The sequence below is a fragment of the Cygnus atratus genome, chromosome Z (genome assembly GCF_013377495.2).
Source record: "Cygnus atratus isolate AKBS03 ecotype Queensland, Australia chromosome Z, CAtr_DNAZoo_HiC_assembly, whole genome shotgun sequence".
Lineage (NCBI taxonomy): Eukaryota > Metazoa > Chordata > Aves > Anseriformes > Anatidae > Cygnus > Cygnus atratus.
Window position 1 is genome coordinate 68,679,963 of NC_066396.1, and position 21,893 is coordinate 68,701,855.

The 21,893-nt window shown below is 37.4% G+C and overlaps 1 protein-coding gene across 1 annotated transcript in view; it reads left to right on the forward strand.

Moving 5' to 3' along the window:
- DGKQ (diacylglycerol kinase theta) overlaps window positions 1-21,893 on the forward strand; it is a 92,918-nt gene that overhangs the window by 28,627 nt on the left and 42,398 nt on the right. The window contains exons 3-7 of the mRNA XM_035562976.2: window positions 3,650-3,749; window positions 7,992-8,077; window positions 8,824-8,949; window positions 10,282-10,435; window positions 13,740-13,808. Coding sequence (XP_035418869.1) covers window positions 3,650-3,749; window positions 7,992-8,077; window positions 8,824-8,949; window positions 10,282-10,435; window positions 13,740-13,808 — 535 coding nt within the window. The remainder of the gene's footprint in view (window positions 1-3,649; window positions 3,750-7,991; window positions 8,078-8,823; window positions 8,950-10,281; window positions 10,436-13,739; window positions 13,809-21,893) is intronic.

Below are 21,893 nucleotides of genomic sequence, written 5' to 3' on the forward strand. Positions count from 1 at the left end.
TGTACTTAAAGTTGCTTTGTAACACTGACTGATACGTAGAGCACACAAAGGAAGAACTTCAGTTTGGACGCAAAGAGCAATTGACAGGCGTAGCCCATAAAAGGAAAAAGTAGAAATACAGTGCAAAATGCAGAGTATTTGTGTTGCAGAAATAAAGACCTTTCATTAATGAAGCGGAGAGGCTTCAAGCAAACAAAAGGGCTCTGTATGATTACCAAGCAGTAAATAATTGAAAAGATGTTGATACTGGGAAAAGTTGAATCACAAAGTTGCTAGCTTTTCTTCGAGAGTGAGTGGTCTGGGCAGAGTAGTCACGGGGTGCTCTCTGATCACCATGCGCACCTCTGTAGAGCATATAGAGCTTTTGTTGTCAGAATGAACCTTAGGAACATTAGATGAGGGGGTATATTTGTGCTGGAAATACCAGAATACACATGTGTTACTGTTTCAGAAACACCCATCCATTTTAATTTCTCCTGGCAAATTCTTTTGGCCTTATATTGAGAGCAGTCCACAAAAGACCTGTGACTAGCGGGGGGGCAGGGGGGATGGGGACACTTTTTTCAAGATTCAGGCTAAAATCTTTCCTTTTGCCTCAGCTGGTAGAATAGCAGCTGCAGCTGGGTAAAGAATAGGCATTTGTGTTTTTCCCTTACTGAGGTGTCTGGAAGATTGCAGACAAGTAATACTTGACCTCACCTGAGACAGGTCCGTGAGATGGTTCAGGTGGCAGTTGGGCTGCTCTGTACATTGTGATTGCACCTCAGTGGAAAAACACATTAAACTGATGATCTGATGTTCACCATGTGCTTGACACTCCATGGCATTTCAGGATGAGGAACAATTTTAAAAGTTATTTCCCATGTTATTCTTCTAAAGTTTGGAGTAATTTGTTGCTGAGGATGCATTTGTTGCTGTTCTTTCTGTGTGATGTGATTGCATGGTCTTGTGCTAAGCACTTGCACAGATTGCACTGAAGGGGTTAGAATCTGTAAGCTTTAGATTTCTATAGAACTAAATCTTACCGCAAGCTGATATGAGCTTTTACAGAAATGTGTAACAGTAATGCTTTGGATTTCTTAACAGATGGCAGGAAACAAAACAGAGACTAGGAACATCTTGTACATCAGTACAAGGTCATGCTGGAGCTTATGCCAGAGTGTTAGCATTATACTTTCTGTTGATGGACTTCTGATCAATACTAAATGTCATTTAATGGTATTACTAGCAGAAATTTTCTATATCTTTCTCTGGAAATTGATTTTCGTGGTTTGCATAAAGTAATTTAAGGAATTGAATTGGAAAAGAAGTTTTTAACTCTCATCAATTATTAACTTTCTCTCTTTAAGCCCCCTTGTGTGTCTGTAGCTTGCTGTACTTATACAGGTGGATATAAATTAAAGAATAATAGATAACATTTCATATTCTGACATGCTGATTCGCTGGCTTTCCAAGTCTAAGAGTTTTGATTTGTTTATATATTGGGTGCTTGGAACTTGTTCAACAACAAAAGAAATGTAGTGAACTGCTCGGAAAAATAGCCTGTGATTGATGAGCTCATTATGTTGTACTTGCTCTTTTCCATTTCCTCTTCCATGTTACTCCCATCCCATTTCCCACCAGGCTCTGCAGCAGTTTTGTACCTGTAATTTCTAAAGCAAGTTAGAAGGACTGCTCATAATTAACAAAGCTTCTTTCGCTTGTTCCCAAAAGTTAGAAGCTGAAGGAATGGATTATTTTTTTTTTGCCACATCCAGTGTTTCAATCAGTATGTTGTTCTTTTATCTTTGGCACTGACTTGAGTCTTTAGAAAATTGTCACCAGGGCTTGAATAACTGCAGAATTTAGACCTGGTCTCTTTCCCTTGAGTCTTCTAGATAAGTATGGTCAGACCATGGATAAGTTTGTCTCCGGTCAAAGTCCTGTTTTGCAGTCTTTTCCAGATTAAACACTGCTTTACACAAAACTCTGCTTTGATCTATGGAGGGCCCTTTTTCTTCAGCAGAACTTCTCTTGCTTACTAAACACTATGACAATAATGAAAAGCCTGCTCTTCTATGCCAGTTGTAAGATAAAACAGCCAGACTCAAGGCCAGGGAGAGAAAAGGTCTCCGTATTTTGAACACCAGTTGTTGAAGGGATTGCAAGTCCATGTTGGGCATCCAAAGCAGGTTATTGAGCACTCCAGAGCTAAAGAAAGTCTCTCTTGATTAATCTATTGATTAAACTTCCAGCAGTCGTCTTTTCCCCTCATGTTATATCTGGAAAAACTGTATCTTGCTTATTTTATTGAACATACTCAGAGTACAGGATCGTTTAGTGTAAATGTGCGTATGCTTTCAGAGGCAGAAATGTGAGTGGGAACTAGTATTTTATAACTGAAAGGGACATTTTAGGTCCTCGAATTCTGCGTTGCCAGTATGTGTCAGATTTGCTGCTAGTGGTTCACAGGAAAACTCTAATCTATAAGGAAAAATTTCAGATCCTTCTCAATAACCTCAGAGGACTGTTTACTCATGGATCTAGGAGGAAAAGAAGGTGTCTCTAACTATGTGTACCTTACGTCACTATTTCCTAATCTTTTTCTGGGAATGATTAATTTAATTTCATGCTTAAATAAACCATGTTTTAGCCTTCACAAGTTTTTGGTTGCTTGGTTGGTTGATTTTTTTGTGATGCAAGAAACAGAAGATAAATCTGATATGTTTGTCCGAAGGGCTTGTGAGATACAAAATGTGAAATTTGAAAGATTAAAAAAGTTATTAGCTTTAATCACAGCATAATTTTATGGAAGTTATTTGGATTCTGGCATTTTAAAGATGCAGTTATGCTTCTTCCTTCTTATGTGGATGTCAGTCTTGACAGAGCTGTGCATCTTTTAGGAAGAGTGGTCTCTAGAACAAGTATAAAGCTCAAATGTATTTCTCCTTAATTTTTCTTCTTTCCTCCATTGTTGCCTTTTGCCTCCACCTTAAAATGTTACCATAGCTTCCAGTCTTTGGTATTAATCAAGAAAACACCTATCCTTTTACGATAAGGAAAGAGCATACAAGAAATAAACTTGCCGAAACTGTTGGTACAGCTATTACCAAGGGGATATTGAAACACATGTTTTTCAACATAGAGTCACCAGGAACAGCAGTACAGATGTAGTTTGGAGCTGAACCTCTTTACCATCCTGCCAGTTGGCAGGGTTATATTTGTGGAATAGGTGAAAAACATGTGGAGGATACTGGACTGTGGCAGCATCACGCTTTTAGAAACTGTCTTGAATGTGTCTTTAGGGCATGTTGTCTGAGGGTGTATATATACAGCTGTTACTGTTTAATGGTCCTTGATTCATTTAAGAATACTTCAGAGAGGAGCTGAGGTTCCAGGTACGTTGCATGGCACTGAACCCAAAGGAAACCTTTGCATTCACAGTACTGTGAATCATCAGCAAGCTGACTAGCACTTAAAAATATATACATCATGTGTATGTGTATATCTTTAAATAAAAAAATAGGTATTTCAAATATTTGTTCTAAGGCTTACTTGAGTTCACATTGTATATGCTATCCTATCCTGTATGATAAAGCAGTTTCTATGAGCTATAACTGCCATTTGGAAAGCTGCAGCTGATAATGTTTCATATGTTCTTCCTTGGCAGGTTCCAGTTGCACACTGTTTTGGGCCTCCAGGACATTACAAAAGAAAGTTTTGCACTGTGTGCAGAAAGTCACTAGAGTCACCTGCTTTTCGATGTGAAGGTAACTTAAAAAGCCCTACTTGCATAGCCATCTGTACGTTATCCAGTAGCATAGGCTTTTCTTACAGTGCATATCTTGGTACTGTAGGTACATATGTGCCAATAATGCCTCTACTGTGTTTGAGAGATTTTCATATTGTGTTATCTACTCATTGACAGTGCAAGTGTGTACTTTAAGTTAAGGCATCACAGGTCTCTCTTGTTGATGGTGTGCTATGAGTCCATGCCTGAGATGTGCAAAGAATGAGAAGCTATTAGGACAAAATAAAGACTTACTCTGTTGAAGTATTTTTTTTTTTATATTTCCAGTGGAAGCTTTTGTTACAGAGAGTTACCAGGTATTCATGTACCTAAAACCTTCCTGTTTCTACAAAACAATAGGAATGTAACTTGAATATAACTTCTCTCCGTGTCACTAGTCTCAGATGTCTGTTGCTTGTAATGGGGATAAGGTGCATTAGGTGTAAAGATATTTGAAAATACTATTTGTCAAAACAGTACTGTTTTAGAGTGTTCTGACATACATTCCTTGGGGGGGAAAAAAAAAGGAAAAGAAAAACAACAACAGTGAGTAAAGAAATCACCCAAACACTATGATTTTAGGATCCATTAATTTGAAATATATGTTGGCACAAACCCTTCACTGATTTTGATGTGAGGCAGCTCCTTAATTCTTCGTTGACTCTCTTGTCCTAAATTTCTAGTAGCGCTTGTTCTGTTGATGTTGTAACGTTCAATAGAATTTAGTATTTTAAATAAACGTTACTGGCAAACTGTTTAAAAAAAAAAAAAAAAAAAAAAGTGAAGGAGTCTAATGAGAGAAGAACCAATTCAGAAATGCTTTCAGAATTGCAGTTGTGCTAAAGATAATGTCTTATCTGATGCAGTTGCTTAGGTGTATGTGTAGGGTAAATGTTTCTCTCATCAGAGTATTTGGACTTAAAATGATGCAGTGTTTTTGCTTCTGCATTTATCTGGTGAGTTGCATAACGAATCTAAAATTTATTTCACTGACTGATTGAAATCTGTCATTTAATACAGTTACTGTGTGAATTGGCTGCTTTGGTGGGATGGTCAAAGAGCTACAGATACCACTTTCCAGTGATTTGTCTTAATAAGTTTCAAAACTCTGTGTGGCATGAAGTAAACATTAAAAAAAAAAAAAAAATTTCACTAGCTATGTCTTCTTAATTCTTGAAAATGGCCTTAGTTTAATGGTCTATTTTAGTTAAAGCTTTCCAAATTTTGCCTTCTTGTTCTTACTATATTAATTATACTTTATCAGCTTTGTACCCATTGCAAGTGGATATTTATTTTTTCAGACATTTCCAATTAAGAGTTTTTAAACAAGAAACACATGAAATCACGTGTTATAATTAGGTAATACAAATGCCCAGACACTTTTCCTGGTTCATTAAAGGTTCTGAGTTGTGTTCCTAATATGGATTAAAAGGATTTTTTGTTTTGTGTGGTGTGACACTGCTATTCTGTGCTCTGAATACTAATAACTCTACAACTTGTTTTTTTGATACTTTTAAAAAGTGTAGTTTATTAAGCACAGTTGAGATTAATAAAGTGTACAAGAGCCTTCCTTTACTCTTCAAAAATACTTGTAGAATTTGTTTTAGAAACTATTCTTAATAGAACTATTCTTAATATACAATATTGGTTATGATGTTCTCTTCTGACATCAAGATTAAAGAACTTTTCTTGGAATATTTGCTATAACTAAGATGGAAAGCAGAGCTAAGATGAAATTACCCATTCTAAAGTAGTCATCGACAGACTTAGATATACTTTTTAAATAATTTATTAGATATAGTTAGATACACTTTTATACAGAGTTAGATATACTTTTAAAATAATTTATATAACTTGGTTTGGTCTCCATATTTTGCAATAAAATATTATTTGAAAGGAAAAATTTTAGATAAGTGCTACGCACTGGATGCTTGGTGGGGCATCTGTTCTCAGAAATGAGCATACATGCATAGTAACACCTGGTGATATGAATACATATGATTCAATGGCAAAAAATGTAATATTTGTAATCTAAACTCTGCTGATGATTATTAATTCCTTTGGATCACTGTTTTTGCTGTAGAATTCGCAAGTAACAATTGAATCTGAACTCAGGATGTTGAATGTTCCTCTTCCTTTTCTTTCCAAGAAGGACGGGGGTGGGGGAAGAAAAAGAAAAAGAGAAAAGAACAGACTAACCCAAGCATTTTTAGTGCTAGATCTTTTTTAAAACTTTCTTTTTAAGCATCAGCCAGGAGCAGAAAATTATTTGTGAACTTCTACTTAATGGATAGATTTTTATATTTTGAGGAGTGCATTTAACATTTTAAAGGCTGTGCTGCCAAGTTATATATCTGAAATAAACCAACTTTTTTGGCAATTAGAAAGGAATTCACAAAGCTTTCCCTATTAACTTGAACAGAAAACCTTAATTCTTTTATGAGTTAAAGAACTGCATAGATTATGGAAAGGCTGATAAAGATTAAACTGTTTTGAAGGCACTCTGATTTGGATTGATCTTTACATTTCAACAACTTTATCTTTCCTGTGAGCGGGATAGCTATCTTAAGGGTATAACTCCTGTGACACTCCTGCCGTTCACATGCACACATTTTCTTTCTAATTATGATTTGGAGTACATGTTAGTAGCAGCAGCGGGGTAAGGGAAAGAAAAGAAAAGCTGGGGGGGCAGAAAAACCTTCTGTATTCTTACACAGTATGGCAAAGGGCAGCGTGTGTTTGTGTTAGCAGACAACGATTAAAAAAACAGTATTTTTGGTAATTTCTTGAAAGTATAATTTGGTCTGCAGAAACTTTCACTGTTATTGAGGGCATGACACAAAGCATCTTACTTGCCTAGTAGCTGAATCTACAAAACTGTAAAATATTCCTGTTTTATCTATGAGTATGGTTCTGGGAGAAGTATGAGCTGAGGACAGACCTTGCCACAGCTCATGTAAGATTCTTGAGCTTGGTAAAGATCCACCGTATGGGGAACTGTACATGAACATCTGTGGTTGAGAGAGCAAGCCCTTAGGACAGTCTGTGCTTTGATGTGGTGGTAGATCATGTTTTTCTGCATAATTAGAATTAAGACAGTGTTAGTGCGGTCACTTTTTCTAGAGCTTGGAGAGTGATTTCAAAACGAGTTATGCTCTAGGTGATTTTATACTGTTTTCAGGATGCTTTCAGGTAGCATGGATAACATTCATGATTAGCACCTTCCAATCTTCAGGTTAAAGTCTTCAGATTATTGTGACATCCTTGGAGCAATAACCTGTTTGAACAGAACAGGAAAAAAAAGTAGTTGGAGAATCTGACTCCTGCCTCTTACTTTAATATATTTGACCAAAAATCAGATGCCTTTCCAGAGTACTTGTCTATGCAAAGTTTTTAAAAAGCAGCTAGAGATGGATCTATTTCATACATCTGTTTGAGTTTCTTAGAGAACTTTCATAACTATTTCAGTAATGAAGCTGAGTGTTGAGGTCTTTTAGTTGTATTTTTGTTGATGTCTGATATTTCAAGTCAGTTTTTAAGAAATGAAGGTACTTTATCCAAAATAAATAAATAAACAACACAAAATGCTCTACAGTCTTCACTGAAACTTCTTCCAGGTAAAGTATCTCACAGGTAGACAATGTGAAGCTTACTTAGGAGAATGCTCTGAAAAAAATGATCATTTTCCTTTTCCTGACAATGATATGGTAATTTACAGTGTGCAACAATAGCTCAGACAAGTCTGAGCTCGTGAAGAACATTATCTTGCGCTCAAGGCTTGATGTTTGGACACAGAAGGGAAACTTTCTTCTGTTAATGCTTCTAATATTCAATTATTTGGTTTTGATTCAGTCAAAGTAGACTTCAGAAGTGATAATATTAGAGTAGGCAGCTGTTCCCGTGAAGTGATGAGACAAAGCTGTAATAAGCTAAACAGTTGTTACAAATTTAGCTTACTGTACTGCAGGTAGTTATGAGCAAAACTAGCTCAGCCTTTCCTCGGATTTGCTGCATTAGTTTAACACAAAGGAAATTGAGCAACACACAAGATTGTGCTGATAAACTTTCATTGTCTGTGTTTGCTGAACAAAAAAGAGCATGAAGGGAAGAAAATGCCATGCAGAAAAGTAATGGAGGAAGTACTGGAGGAAGGGAGGGAGTGAGGAGCAGCAGAAACCAAGGGATTTTGACTTAAAGAAGTTTTCTTGTTTTCATCTTTTAGTTTGTGAGCTACACGTCCACACAGATTGTATCCTGTTTGCTTGTAGCGACTGCCGGCAGTGTCACCAGGACGGGCACCAGGACCAGGTAAGCGTGAGCACATCTGCAGCAGAAAGCAGTCACACCTTTTCAGTGTGAAAACATGGGCTAGAGGCAGGGGGGAAGACCTTTTTCTAACCTTTTTCTTTCTTTTATTTTTTTTCCCCATGCTGACAGTTATCAAAGCACTTTTGCTGCTGCTGTGTAGAAAAAGATGTTTTGTGGCTGTAGAATGTATTGCAGATAGTGAGATGACCTTAAATTTTGATAAACATCTCTATTTTTGAGGTTTATAGAAGTCTTGTTGAGAAGTCTGTGCAATGCATACAACATACTAATTAAAAAGAAAAAACAAAATCCATCATCTTTCTAAACACTTGCATTGCAGTAGCTGATATGGATTTTTTTTTTGAGCTGTTGGATGCAGTGCATCCCTGGTGAACACTGTCACATCCCTTAGACTTCCTACAGTCTGTCTGAGGCAAGACTTCCCAGGTTCTCAGTGTAAAATATATGTGTAATACTGATCTTTCAGGATTTTTTTTTAAGAATAATTGGTTTTGGTGGACTCCAAAGACGAAGCATTATGTACTAAATTTTTGGGCCATTTGATAAGGTCTTCTTGTGAGATGTAGGATTGTTCAGGGTTTTATTTTTATTAAGAAAATAGTTAATGCCCTGGTCTGTGTTGCTGTTTTCTCAGAACTGTTTGAATTGCTCATTTTAAAGTTAGGTTGAAGATACTTCTGTACCTGTTGTCTGGTGTAATGCTAAGTTGTGATGTGTTCTACCAGGATACTTACCATCACCACTGGAGGGAGGGAAACCTTCCTTCAGGTGCTCGTTGCGAAGTTTGCAAAAAAACCTGTGGCTCTTCTGAGGTGCTGTCTGGCATGAGATGTGAATGGTGTGGCATTCTGGTATGTTGTGCTGTTGGGTGTATTTGTGGGAATCATATATATACACATAAGAAATATATGTGTGCGTGTGTGTATATATCTATCTATATACACAAATATGTCAGCGTATATATTCATTCATTAATTAGGTAGGAAATGTGTTAATTTTTTTTTTTCCCCATTAGTCACTAGAATAAGCAATTTGCAAAATCACAGTTAAACTTTATGTGAAAATAATGGAATTAAATTTTAATGGAGACTAATCCTTAAATATTGCAGTTTATAAGTTTGCAGTTAATTTTGCTGTGCGAAATCAGTTCTTTTAAATCACATGAATTCTGAAAAGTCAAAAGCTCACCTCACCATTCTAATATGCATATTCCTCTGTCCGTGTAGAATACTCTCAACCTGTAATTTTGTGTTAGTAGTGAATATTGGTTTCTGTCTTTCCCATGACTTCTGCAACATGATGGTAAGCTTCAGTAACCCTTATAAAAGCTAGTCTTCTGCATAGATAGGAATTGGTCCATCCACTGAATACTACCTCCTGTAGAAATATAATTACAGACCAAAGTAGTGCCAGATGGGTTGTGAGCAGAGACGTTTGTCTGGTAAATTAAATCATTAATTTGCCACGTAATTCTAGATGAGGCATACTATGTAATAATTGTTTAAAATGAAAGTCTTGTGTATTTCAGATATGATTTGAATCATTTAATTTTTTTTTATATCATAAAAATAGTGGCATTTGTATTTGTAATCTGATTCATAATTTCTGAGGTGTCAGGAGCTGTCTTTGAGAACAGCCTAACAAATATAACATGCTACATGGCCACAGTTATAAAGGCATGCATATTCAGCAAAGATGGATCTAGGACAAATACAACAGCAGAAACAAACTAGTCAAGACTTGGAATAAAACTCCAAATGTCTTATCTCAGAATGTGCAAGCAGGTTCTTGCAAGCAAGTGTAAGAAGTTTTAAACTCTTTCTTTTTAAAAGTTTGTCAGTTTAACCTGTCTACCTTTCCCACCTACCCCAATAAATATCTATATAGATCAGAAGATCCAGAGCATGAGATCAAAATGTTAATCTTCTCCAGATGTCTGCTCAAAATCTTTAGTTTTTAATTAAGATTTATAATACTTGAAGTTTCTTCACATGTTAAGACTTCCCATTATTGTTTGTTTAAAAAATTAATGGAGCAAATTAAAATCTAGAATGAAAAAATGCGATTTACAAAAGGTCTGTACGTTCTAGCCTGACTTTTGCAGTTCCAGTACATGTTTTGTTATAAACAAACCTGCTTTCTTTGTGTTTCACAAAGCCCTTAATTGATGGTTCTATTTATAGGCTCATGCTGCTTGCTACATAATTGTCACACCAGAATGTACTTTTGGAAGATTAAGGAATATGATTCTTCCTCCAAGCTGCGTGCAATTATTTTCTCGCAACTTCAGCAAACTGCATTGTTTTCGAATATCAGAAAATTTGCAAGCAGAATCAGGTAAAAGCTTTCAAAATTGAATGCAACTAATTGATGAGTGTGTTTAACTTAGTGTTATAATTTACTGGAGTGTATGATTGCTAATTTTCGCTGGCTTTTGTGACAATACTATAACTTTTTGCTAAATCAGGGCACAGGATACAGGTTCTAAATGCAGACTGAGCAACTGGAAGAGTGTTCTTTCAATAATAAGCATGCAGAAAGTAAAAACCTAAAATACAAAAACTTTTGTGGGAGATTAGTGTTATTGTTGCGATAAGCACTTGCTAATACACATTGGTTTTTATATGGCTTGTGATATATGCAAATATTTTTATTTACCTCTTTGACTTGGTGAGAGGGTTCTGCCCTTGTAAGATTTCTGCGCTGAAAGGAAATCATATATTTAGCAGCGTAACGTTCTGCTGCCATCTAGAGTGTATGTTTGTTTAATAGCTCTTTAGGATAAAGAGAATTCTTTTGAACTACTGAGGTATTTGTTGTTTGATACTTTAATTATGTTTTTGTAAAGCTTTTCTTTTGGTACTTAACAATAATACAAAATTAAATATGAGGTAGGTAAAATACTGGTCTTGAAAGCCAAATGTTTGTAACTGCTCTTTTCTCAACCTGACAGGTTGTTCTTGAACTTTCTGCTTTGAACTTTTGATGCACACAGAGGCAGTTGTTTGCTAGAAGGAGCCATGTGTTTGCATATGCAGAATCTATGGCAGCAGTCCTGCTACAAAATAAAGTGCATGGCCCTAAGCCTACATAAGCTAGGTGTACAGAACTATAAAGGCCTGCACGGCTGGAGGGAATCTTTATGTTGCGTGCTTGTTGATTGGCCTGTTTTTTTTTTCAGTAAGTTATTTTTCTTTCTAATAAATTGCTCCTCCGGGGGAAGTGATGCAGTCTTTTATGCTTCCAACATAAGAAATAGCAGAAATATGCAATCCAGCTGAACTTGGTTTTGCTGGGAGATTCCTTACAAATGTTGATTTGGGTGTATTGTTAGGTATTCAACAAGTTTCCCAAAAGCTTTAATGAAGGTAAAGTTGTGTTATTATTAACAAAAGTTAATCACAGACCCTTTTAACAGTCTCTTTTGGTGTATCTGTGATGTTAACCAAGTTTATCTTTTAAACAGCAGCATGCTCTTTTAGTTCGTCAGACTTGGGCTTTTTTTTTTCTTTAAGTCACCTCTAAATAGAATGAATACAGACCACCATGAGTGAAAGGATCTGAGGTTATAGCTGCACCTTCTAGTCTCTTCCTTCTTTTTTTAAATGATTGAAGAGAAAGATTTCAATGTCAGGACATATGGTACATGCTAAATGTACCAGTTTGTTTTACACACATTCACATTTCATGAAGTAATAATGTTTTTTTGCATTCCTTTAATAGAAGTGTATATCTTGTACTTTGAATTGAAAGAATGCAATGAAGATCAGTCATTAGCTGATCTAATCTGGTCAGGGACAGACTGAAGGGGTAGGGGAGATACTCCTGTGCTCTTCTGAAATAATGCTATGTGGATGGCTTGGTCAGTTGTTGGTATGCCCTCAGAGACCTGGTCATCCCAAGCCTAATGCTGAATCAAATGGTGAGAGAGGAACTGTGGTCTTTGTTCACCTGAACGCATCTCTGCTGGTTCCTTTCCATTACTTTTCAGTGTGGGGACTATCAGGTAGGATCTGGTATGATGAGTCTCCCCAGAGTGCAAATGTAAATCAGAATATTCTCTCTATTTGACTACAGGAACTGCCTCTTCTTTGAGAGTAGGGGGAAGCACACACACAAGCAACTCATACGAGATGAGGGCTTTTTGAAGAAGGAGGAAAGAGCATAATATCATAATGGTATCATGTGCTGGGACAAGAGGAGAAAGGGCATGTAATACAATGTGAACTTCCATTTGAAATTTAAGTTTCAAACATGCCATTTCATGCCTGTCCTGCAGAGCTCTTGTCTTAGCATATTCAAAGGAACTCTTAGAACTTCACTTGAACAGTCTCAGGACGCTGTTTGTGGTACTTTCCCTAGTATCCAGACTGAGTGAGAAAGAATCATAAAAGAAAGAGGTCAGTTCCTTTTCATCTAAGCTTAGAAAAAGGGGAATATTGGAAGCAACAATGAATTCTTTTATTTCTTATTTTTGTGTTAACTTTTTTTTAATTTGATTTTGCCTGAAGCGATTTTTTTTTAATATTTGAAAAATATAATACAAAAGCATTATTATTGATCTTTTTTGCAGTCTATTGAAGCATTACCTAAATGTTCAGTAAGATACCTGGTCTCCAGTTTAGGACTCCTGTTAACTACCCCTCTCTGTTTCTTGGAAGGTTTTTCTCCATTAGGATTCTGACTTTCCTAATATGTTTTTTGATCTGAAGATCTTAGGGCTTTAATTTTTTTTTCTTTCTTTGTTCCTTAGTTTCATGTGCCTTCTCCCTCACATGCAAGACATAGTTTTTATAAAGTTGTAGCCTGGCTTATGGCTTTTGGGAGCTTTGTCTGCATCCCAGTCAAGACTGACTGACAATTTCGATGGGTGGGAGTATGAATATCATGATATCATCCGTACATTGGGTTGGCTTTTGTGGCACACTACTGCTGGCCTTAGAGAAGAAAAATATCTCATTTTTTGGATTTGCACTGGTCTTCCTTTATGGATCTGATCATTGGGAATGATAATGTTGTCAGGATGTTGTCTTTACAGAAGCAAATTTAAATGTTAGTAGGTTTTCTTTTCATCTCTTCTGAGTTTTATATGTGATTGTACATGCTCTGTTATCAGCTGACGTTAATTTATGGCTTTTAGTGAGAGATATGAGCTGCCTTCAGAGGTCACTTCTGGAGTGCAGTAATTTCTTTCTCTTCATTTGTCTGCAAATCTGTTTTTCATTTATGGAAATTATGTCCGTAATACCCATACTTTTTACTGGAAAGCTGCTACTGCAGTAGCAATAGATTTGAAATTTATTCATAGAAACCGTGTATAATTTGGTAATAGGCAGACATCACAACTTGAGAAAGGGATTAAATGCGCTGGGTCATGATATTAAAGTTGATAGTGGAAGCTTTTCATGTATGCCTTCACCATAGTTACGTGACAATGCAGTGTTGTTTTTCTTAACAATTTTATACTATGGATTTTTATTCTAAAATAGCTAGAAGAAAATGTGGTTCTTTTGTCTGACTAGAATTTTTTTGTGTTACTCTTCCGTGGAAACCATCCTTACACAGCAACTACTTTTTTTTTTTTTTTTTTTAAGGTTAGATAAAAAAGAATCTTTCCTTAAAATCTTTTTTTTTTCCACAGATGAAGATGATGATGTTGATGGGTCAACACAGGTGTCAGCAAAAGATGTCCAAATTTCAACAGATTCAAGTAAGTAGAATGTTAGTAAGTATTAAGTGGTGAATATTCCCATTCCAGTCTTTACTCATATAATCTTAGTTAGCTTTACCTTATTAAAAAAAAAAACAAAACAAAACCATTAAATGGCCATTCTTCTAGTGCTAGATACTAGTTTGGGGTCCAAAATTTGGGTTCAGCAGATATCCGGGGTCTTACCGTCTCATCTCTATATTTTCTACTGGTAAATTGCCATGAATGACAATCTGTTCATTACCCGGTCAAATCAATCGGAAAAGTAAGATTTTCCAAACTTCCTTTCTGCTGGTCAGTACTTTAGCACTAACTTACATTGGAAAAGAGCATGCTGCATAAGTCTCAACTAGCCATTTCTCTCAACATGGTAATTGAAGAAAGAAAGAATGGTGTTAAAAATCCATACATAGCAACCAATTTAAAGGGCAGACAGCATATCATATCAAAGCCTTTTTCCTTTGAGATAGCTGGATCCAAATTGTACTGAAGATACCAGGTGAATTTTTAGTTTTCATCAGGCATAACAGAAATGAATGCATTCCGTCGTGTCAGGATTGATCCAGGCTGGCAGCAACTTATGCAGTTAAATTCTCGTACTTGTGGATCTTTCCAGGATTGGTATTAGCCAAACTTATTTTTCAGAAGATGAAGCTGACTACAACTTGGGGGCATTCCACTTGCTATATTCTTATTAGTAACTAGAAAAAAATGGTACTTGCTACCTAATGTATCTGCATGGATTGCTGTAAAAACAGAAATTCCAAATCAAGACGTGATTTTTTTTTTTTTTTTAGTTTAAAGTTCTTATAAAATCAATAGGCTAATTTTGAAAATGTTGCTTGGATTAAAAAAAAAAGTCTAAGTCAGTTAACTGAGTTATGGAAGTGATCTCAAGTGTGCTCTTATTTCACTTTTAAAAATTTGAAGCTGGAATCTCTTGATGACTAATAAAGAAGTTATTATGCACAACCACACTCCCTTATTATGGGACCAAACTCTGATTAACTGCATTTTATCTATGAGCCTTCAGCGTTCGCTTGTGTTTTAAGTGACATAAGTGGTTGAATGTCAAGACTGTTGTTCTTTGCCATCTAAGGTTATTTCTCTTACTCATGACTGTCAATGGGAACAAACTAAGTATCTAGACGTTCCAGCTGGTTTGTTCAAAACTACTAGTACAGGACAATTCAGCTTTAGACAACCTTCCCAAAAGAAGGAAAAAAATGTGAAAATTGGGAACCCAATATAATCTTGAATATGTCCTTCTTTTCATGTACAACATCCCTCTGTGGACTGGAGAAAGCAGCAATAGATGGTACATTTTCAAGGCAAATGTAAGGAATCATTATTCATGTTTTAAATAGAGAAGAAATTGCTTCTTCTTAATACATTTTCACAAACCAGATGTCAGTGTGTAGTCTAGTGTCTTTGCTACGATTAGAAAGCTCATTAGGTAGGGAATGATTCTCTCTCTTTAAAAACAAAGCATTCAGGAAAAAAAAAAAAAAGGTTGAAATGTTTGAAAGCTTTCATTTAGTTGTGTTAGAGGTCTCCAAATCTGGTACCCAGCAGAGGTAAGGCTGCTGTGGCTCCATGTTCCCAGGTCCAGCCACGAGCTATACCCAGGTAAGCAAGCATACACCTGCATGTGCAGACACCCATGTGTACACATGCATTTGAAACCACTACGTATGTACACATACGTATGGACACTCAGATCAACATCAGGCACACTTGGTGCTCAGCCTGTTTTTCTCTTTGGCTGAGCAGGGTGAAGATCTGTTAGTGGGGATATATATATTTGTGTGAGTGTACACATGCATGTATGTGTGGGAATACTTACATTACATACACGGGGTATACACATACACGTGTGTGTGTGTTTAGGTATCTGCGTACATGCATATATGCACACATGCATACACACAAACTCCAGGTCTCTCAGTGGACCCCTAGACTCTCCTGTAGTTTCTCTAGCAGTCAGCCTGGTTGTCCTGGTCCCTCCAGTAGTCATCACCTCCAGGTGCCTCATCCACAGAAAAACATGCGCACATGGCTCCCAGGCCACTCACCGTGCAGGCACGTAAGTCCAGCTAGAGGTTTGCTGGTGCTTGCACACCCACTGTCAGTCCAGTTTTTGGCACTGTGGACATGTGGGTCACAGTGACCTGCAGTCCCACTCCATTTGGTATATTCAGAGACCCGTATGTACACATGCAGAAGAGTGTAACACACCCAGCAAAAGTTAGAAACAGCCTTTAATGAGAAGACAGGACAGTATGTGCTGATCAGGTGCAGGGTGTGAAGGGCACCAACCTGCAACCTCCATGTATGACTATCCCCTTTTATGTCCTTATCCGTCTATTTTCACATACGTATTCCTCCGAATGTCACCTTTGGTTCTTAATATTCCCCTGAATACCCTGTAACAGCTCTTGTACAATCCCAGAGTGCTATTCCCATGCATCCCATAAAGATCTCCACACCCCTAAGCAGTGACCTCCTTGGTCAGTGAGGTGACACCCACATTGCTTCCCCTGCAGACTGACCTGGCGGGTGCCACTCCTGGCCTGTGGGACTGATATCCCTTGTATCAGCGCAACACAGGGCTTCTCTGACAAAGTTATTGGGCCTCACCTGCCTGCCATTGTGCTTCTGTGCTCCTCTGTGTGTAGGGAGTCATAACCTATCGAGTTAAACATCACAGAGGTGTGGGAGTTGTGTGCCAGGCGTCTTCTACCTGTTTCTAGAAAATATGTGATAGTTGTTGTGTAATGTGTTAGCCATTCATTAGCCTCTGTGTGTTGACTCTGTATTTGCCATAGCTTTAGGGATGTTATCATGCTCTCCTTCAGGAGTGTCTGAAGTGAATTATGTTCTGCAATGCTGTAGTTTTTCTTAATTCCAGCTCTCCACATTTTACAGATACCTGTTTTTCAAAAACTTTGGAAATAAGTCTAAACAGATTGAATAGTATTGGGCTGTAAATGCATGCTTTTTCCTTAGGCAAGAAACCAGTAAGAAAGGGTGCAAAGTCTTTAGATTAATACTAGAATAAAATTTTGAATTGGTGGCCTGCATTCTCCTTTCTTTCTTAGCTTTTGTAGTAGGATTGTTGAGCGAAAAGTTAGAAGACATAAATACTAGATTTCAGAACTTAAATACATTAAGTCAGGCGTAAAACTTAGCCTACTGAGATACCGAAGCCAAAAGCATAAAAGGACCGTAAAAACAAGCCTACACTTTGAAGCGATCAGTTTAACAGATGTAGAGATTTGCTGAAAAAACTTGTGAGCAGGTTTGAAAAAGGACTGTAAATCCTTGTGCCTGGGAGCATGAGCCAGCTTCCAAGAGCTTGTCTACACAGTGAACAATTAACTTGAGGAGAACTGAATGTTACAGGAGTAGTAAGATAAACATTATTTGGATGCTCTTATTAGTGTAGTTAGTCGTATTGCTTGGGGAAAGAGTTCAGCCCAAAGTCCATTTTCAAACTAAAGTAATTGTGTCGGTCATTCTGTGAACGTATAACTGATAAAACTGCTCTGTATTGACAGATCTCGGGTAGCTGGGATAAGGGAAGGGATTAAAAGTGCTTCTCGGAGGTGAATTTGGAAAGTGTGCATTGTCTGTCCTTTCTGAGGTGAGATGTTGAATTTGCTTTCAACCAGCACAGATCCCTCTTGGTTTCCTGGAAACAGAATTCATTGGTCTCAGCTAAGAGGCAACCACAAATGTGTTCTGTCAGGCCAGAGAAGTCAAAAGGGCAAATGTAAAAATCACAGAATCACAGCATATCCCAGGTTGGAAGGGACCCATAAGGGTCATCAATTAAAAATCATTCCTCTTACTTCATAGCAATGTGAAGACATAGTGGATAAATAAAACCAACAACCTTGATTTGTTGTATACATGCAACAAATGAATCCCCGAGGAGCTATCTCAGTAACTCCTGAAATAAAATAAAAATGAGTCATTGCAGACTCTTACTTGAGTGTCGATATTCAGGGATCTGGGAACGTGAAGAGACATCAGATTCTACCCTATTTGCTTGCCAGTAATCAATAAAAGATGAGGACACTTGGCTACTGTGTAGTGGGGCCCAGGGAGCTCTTATTTACTTGAAAGCTTATCCATCACAGGTAGTGCTTGATGGCTGTTGTCTCTAAATGTCCTACGCTTCTTTCCTCAAGATTATGTTCAGTGGTACTTCAGGAGGTATTCATTTAGTTGAATTGCAGTCATGCTGATGTCATGCTAAAATCTTTTTTCCCCAACATAGTTTCCTTAACCTGCATTTAAAGATATTTTGAACTAGTGTCTTGAATGCTGGAAAAAGGTTGTATGTTTCCCTTTCTTGGCTGAATTGCTTTTAAGTACTTGGAAAAGAAAAATAAGTGTTCTGAAAAATCATATGCTACATTTGTTTCATTTCACTTTCCCCCTGCAGTGCATAGCCTCCTTTCTTTTCAACCCTCTTTGTCTGCCTTTTCTGACACTTGTTAGAGGCTACTAGTATTTCACTTATCAATGAATTATGTGTTGTATTTTCTTTTTCTAAATTGTCCATCTTTGATATCCCATCTCCCACTTTCCTTCCTTCTTCAGTAACGTTTACTCCCTACTGTTGCTGCCTGTTTGGTTTGGTTCGGTTCCCTCTCAATCATCTTGTCCCTCTCTTGCTCAATGCATCCCTTTTCCTCTCACCCTTGATGTCTCATACTAATAGGTGGTCAAAACATTTCCTACTCTAGATGCATTTTTCAGGAAAGTCAAGCACCTTTTCTTAACCTACTTACTGTAAATGTAATTTTACAATGTAAAAATGTTTTCTGGCAAATATCTTTAAGAGGGATGATTGAAACATCTCTCTGAGGTTTCTGGCATTGTTGCCAGAAGGGTATGGAGACATATTAGCTAATACTAGTAGCCAATGTTAATTTATTCCATGTCTTCAGAGAATAAGACAAGGCTTAGCAGATTAATAATTTAACCATAGATATCTAAGAATGACATGGAGATTTATGTTTTTTGAGAGTTTTTTTCCTGTGATTTTGCATTCTCTCTGCTTTAATATTTTGCTAGTCTTGATGCTTGGGTATAGTTTCTCCATAGCAGCCCACTGGAAATGTGTGCAAATGCATTTCAGTAGGTGTATCGAGGGCTCAGGGTACTTTCTGGCTGCACATGTGTTGTTGCCCAGGGATGCAGCCCACTTGGCAATGTGAAGATGAAGGGCATACTCCTGACCTGGGAGTCTCTCTGCCATCTGGATGGCTTTCAGCACCCTCTGACTGCGTGTGAACCATCTGTTCCAGTGAGTGCACATCCTCCACAGGAGAAAAGAGGAGAGAAAGCTGAGCACTAAATGTGAGAGGCACCCATCAAGAGAAAACCCTCTCTCCAGGAGGTTTCAAAGGAAACTGGCTCAGGGAATAAGGGGCTACAGTATTGTCAGCAAACATGTTTTTCACAGCATGTCTGTCCACAGCCCATGTTCTGCTAGCTAATGCTCTGCTCAGCTTACTGCTCTGGCTTACTGTAGAGGTCTGGGGGCCTGTGTTCCTTGAGTCTTTTCCTTCAATTCTGGGGAAGTAAGATACAACATTCTTTCGTTAGGTATACCTAAGTTACTGGCTTAATGCTTGCTTATGTCTTGTCCCAAATCTGCTAACAGTGTGGAGGAAACCTTCACTGTAATTCTGCAGGCAGGAATACATCATTTTCAGGAAAGAGCAAAGACAGCATATGTGGCGTGTATGGGTTTTTCCTCTAAAGATACATAGCTGAACTTACTGCTTACAGATAACTATGCAGGTCACATGTTCCTCTAAAAGGTGGTTTAAATGGATTTGGAGCCCTAAATCTAGAGTGGGAACCAGGTAAAACCAGAAAAGGTTTTGTTAAATACAGCAGATGCTTGCAGAAGTTCTAAAATTCACCCTGGAGGGGATGGGTGAACAAGCATGGCTGCCAGCATAGTTTTGTGCTCCAAAACTGTCTTGGAACTAGCAATATCTGACCTGATCGTGAAAACCTCTTCAGGGAAATGACAAACCTGTAAATGGCTCTCCTGGAAGAGGAGAATCCAGAGGAAGAAAGAATTTGGGACTTCCACAAGAGTCTTCTGAAGACTAATAAAAGCAAAGAAAATACACAATTCATACCTGTTTTACTGCTGCCTTGAAGGCTGTGGTAATACTGAAATAAAGCAAAATCTGCCAGTCCAGAGTTCTGTAATTTGAAGTAGCTCTGAGTATAAAAGGAGAGCAGAAAGGCTGTGAATAACGCAAGTTTTCTTTGGAAGGATTGTTCTCTGTAAGCAGCGTAGCTAGAATTTATTTCTTTTAAGGTTAAACTCCAACATATGTTTGGTGTAGGTCTCTATTTTTCTTGAACAACAAAAACTCTGTCTACTTTGTTTCATCCTCTCCGCCACAAACCACACACAAACCTTTTCAGAAGCAGTGTCCCGTATACGGGGATTTTTTAGGTCAAAGTACATGAATCATTAAATGCTATTTATCTTTTTCCCAGGAATACTTGGTATCTTAGCCTCTTAAGTCATTTCATAGTTTGATAACTTATGTCTGTAGTTGACCTTTTTGTAGTTGCCTTCACCTTGAAAAGTGTAATCATGAAGAGTAGGTCCTTTTTTTTCAACTCAGAGTCCTGTGATGAGTGTACTGGTTTTGGCTGGGATGGAGATAATTTTCTATTTTCAATAGTGAGTGGCTCTGAGGTACTAAGCTGCCTACTGGGGCTAACCCATAAGAATAAGAAAATAATAATAATAATAATGTTTTTTCAAGGGAACTCCTGATGTTGTGTAGTCTGGCGCAATAGGAAAAGATAAAAGTTCTAAGCGAGAGACATTCTGAAGTGAAATACCAATATTTGTAAAACAGACAATAACTCCTGAAATAGCAAAATTTGATGTATGCATCCATTGCATATTACCAAGACTTTTTATGTACTATAAAACATGAGAGGTAGACCTCACTTCTATAACTTGATCATTCTCTAATATTCAAAAATTGGAGCAGGAGAGAGAAGGAGCTTTAACGTTAGAAGTTATTATAGTTGAGCTTCTTTTCAGAGGTTAGTTCAACATATCAGACTGAGAAGACACACCTTTAACTTTCATGTTGTGGATGCGCACTTGAATTAGTCAGGAAGTGTTTTCCCAGGTGACTAGCCGTGGTCAAATAACTGTCTGTTTAGCTTTCTGTTAGTCTGTTTGCAGAAGCTCAGGTGCAAGAAAGCCAACTTTCATCAAGTTATAGTACAAGGGACTCCACTAAGGATGACAGTGACAAAAGAAGTCGAATATGACTTTTCACTTCATAAATTGAAGTTGCTTTGTGTGATAGGTAACCGCATTACCTTATGGAAAGCAAGATTGAGCATAGTGTATGTTTGGTTAAGGAATGTACTTGAGATCCACATTCTTCTTTGCAAAGTGGTTTGAGTCAATCCAACCCTATGAAACATTTGTCTGATCTTAAGTGGAGAGCTCATAAAAAATCTTCAGATAAAATTGCTAAGGATTCTTTCAGGACAGCTAGCGTCTAACAAACAGTCTACAAAGGCAGTTCAAATGAAAACAAGTATTAAAATTTGGATGAATGTTTTTTATTCTCAGATGTTTGTCTATCCTCTGGATTGCTAGAGAAAACAGTAGAGATCTTGATAATGTTATGAAAGTTCGTACTCGGAACATTGGTTGTGCTTCAGTAACATGTGTTTGCTGTCTTTTCTCAAATCATATTAGCCCAAGAGAAGGTCACCCAGGACACAATGTCTTTTGGTTACAATTTGTTCATGCTGCAGTCACCATGGAGATATCTCTGACAGAAATCTGTTCCTAAAAGAATTTCACTTTTTCTGACAGTAATCCAGCAGGGTTTAAAGGAGAGGATCACATTTTGACTATTAAAAAGTTGTGAATGTCTGCTATTGTCTCAGTGTGATGGCAATAGGCTGTCAAGGATAGTTTGGAAGTGTGAGTTGATCATACTTAAATGTGCCTCATATTGAGGCTTTAAAAAAAATCAGTGAAGAGGTTAAATGCTATCAACC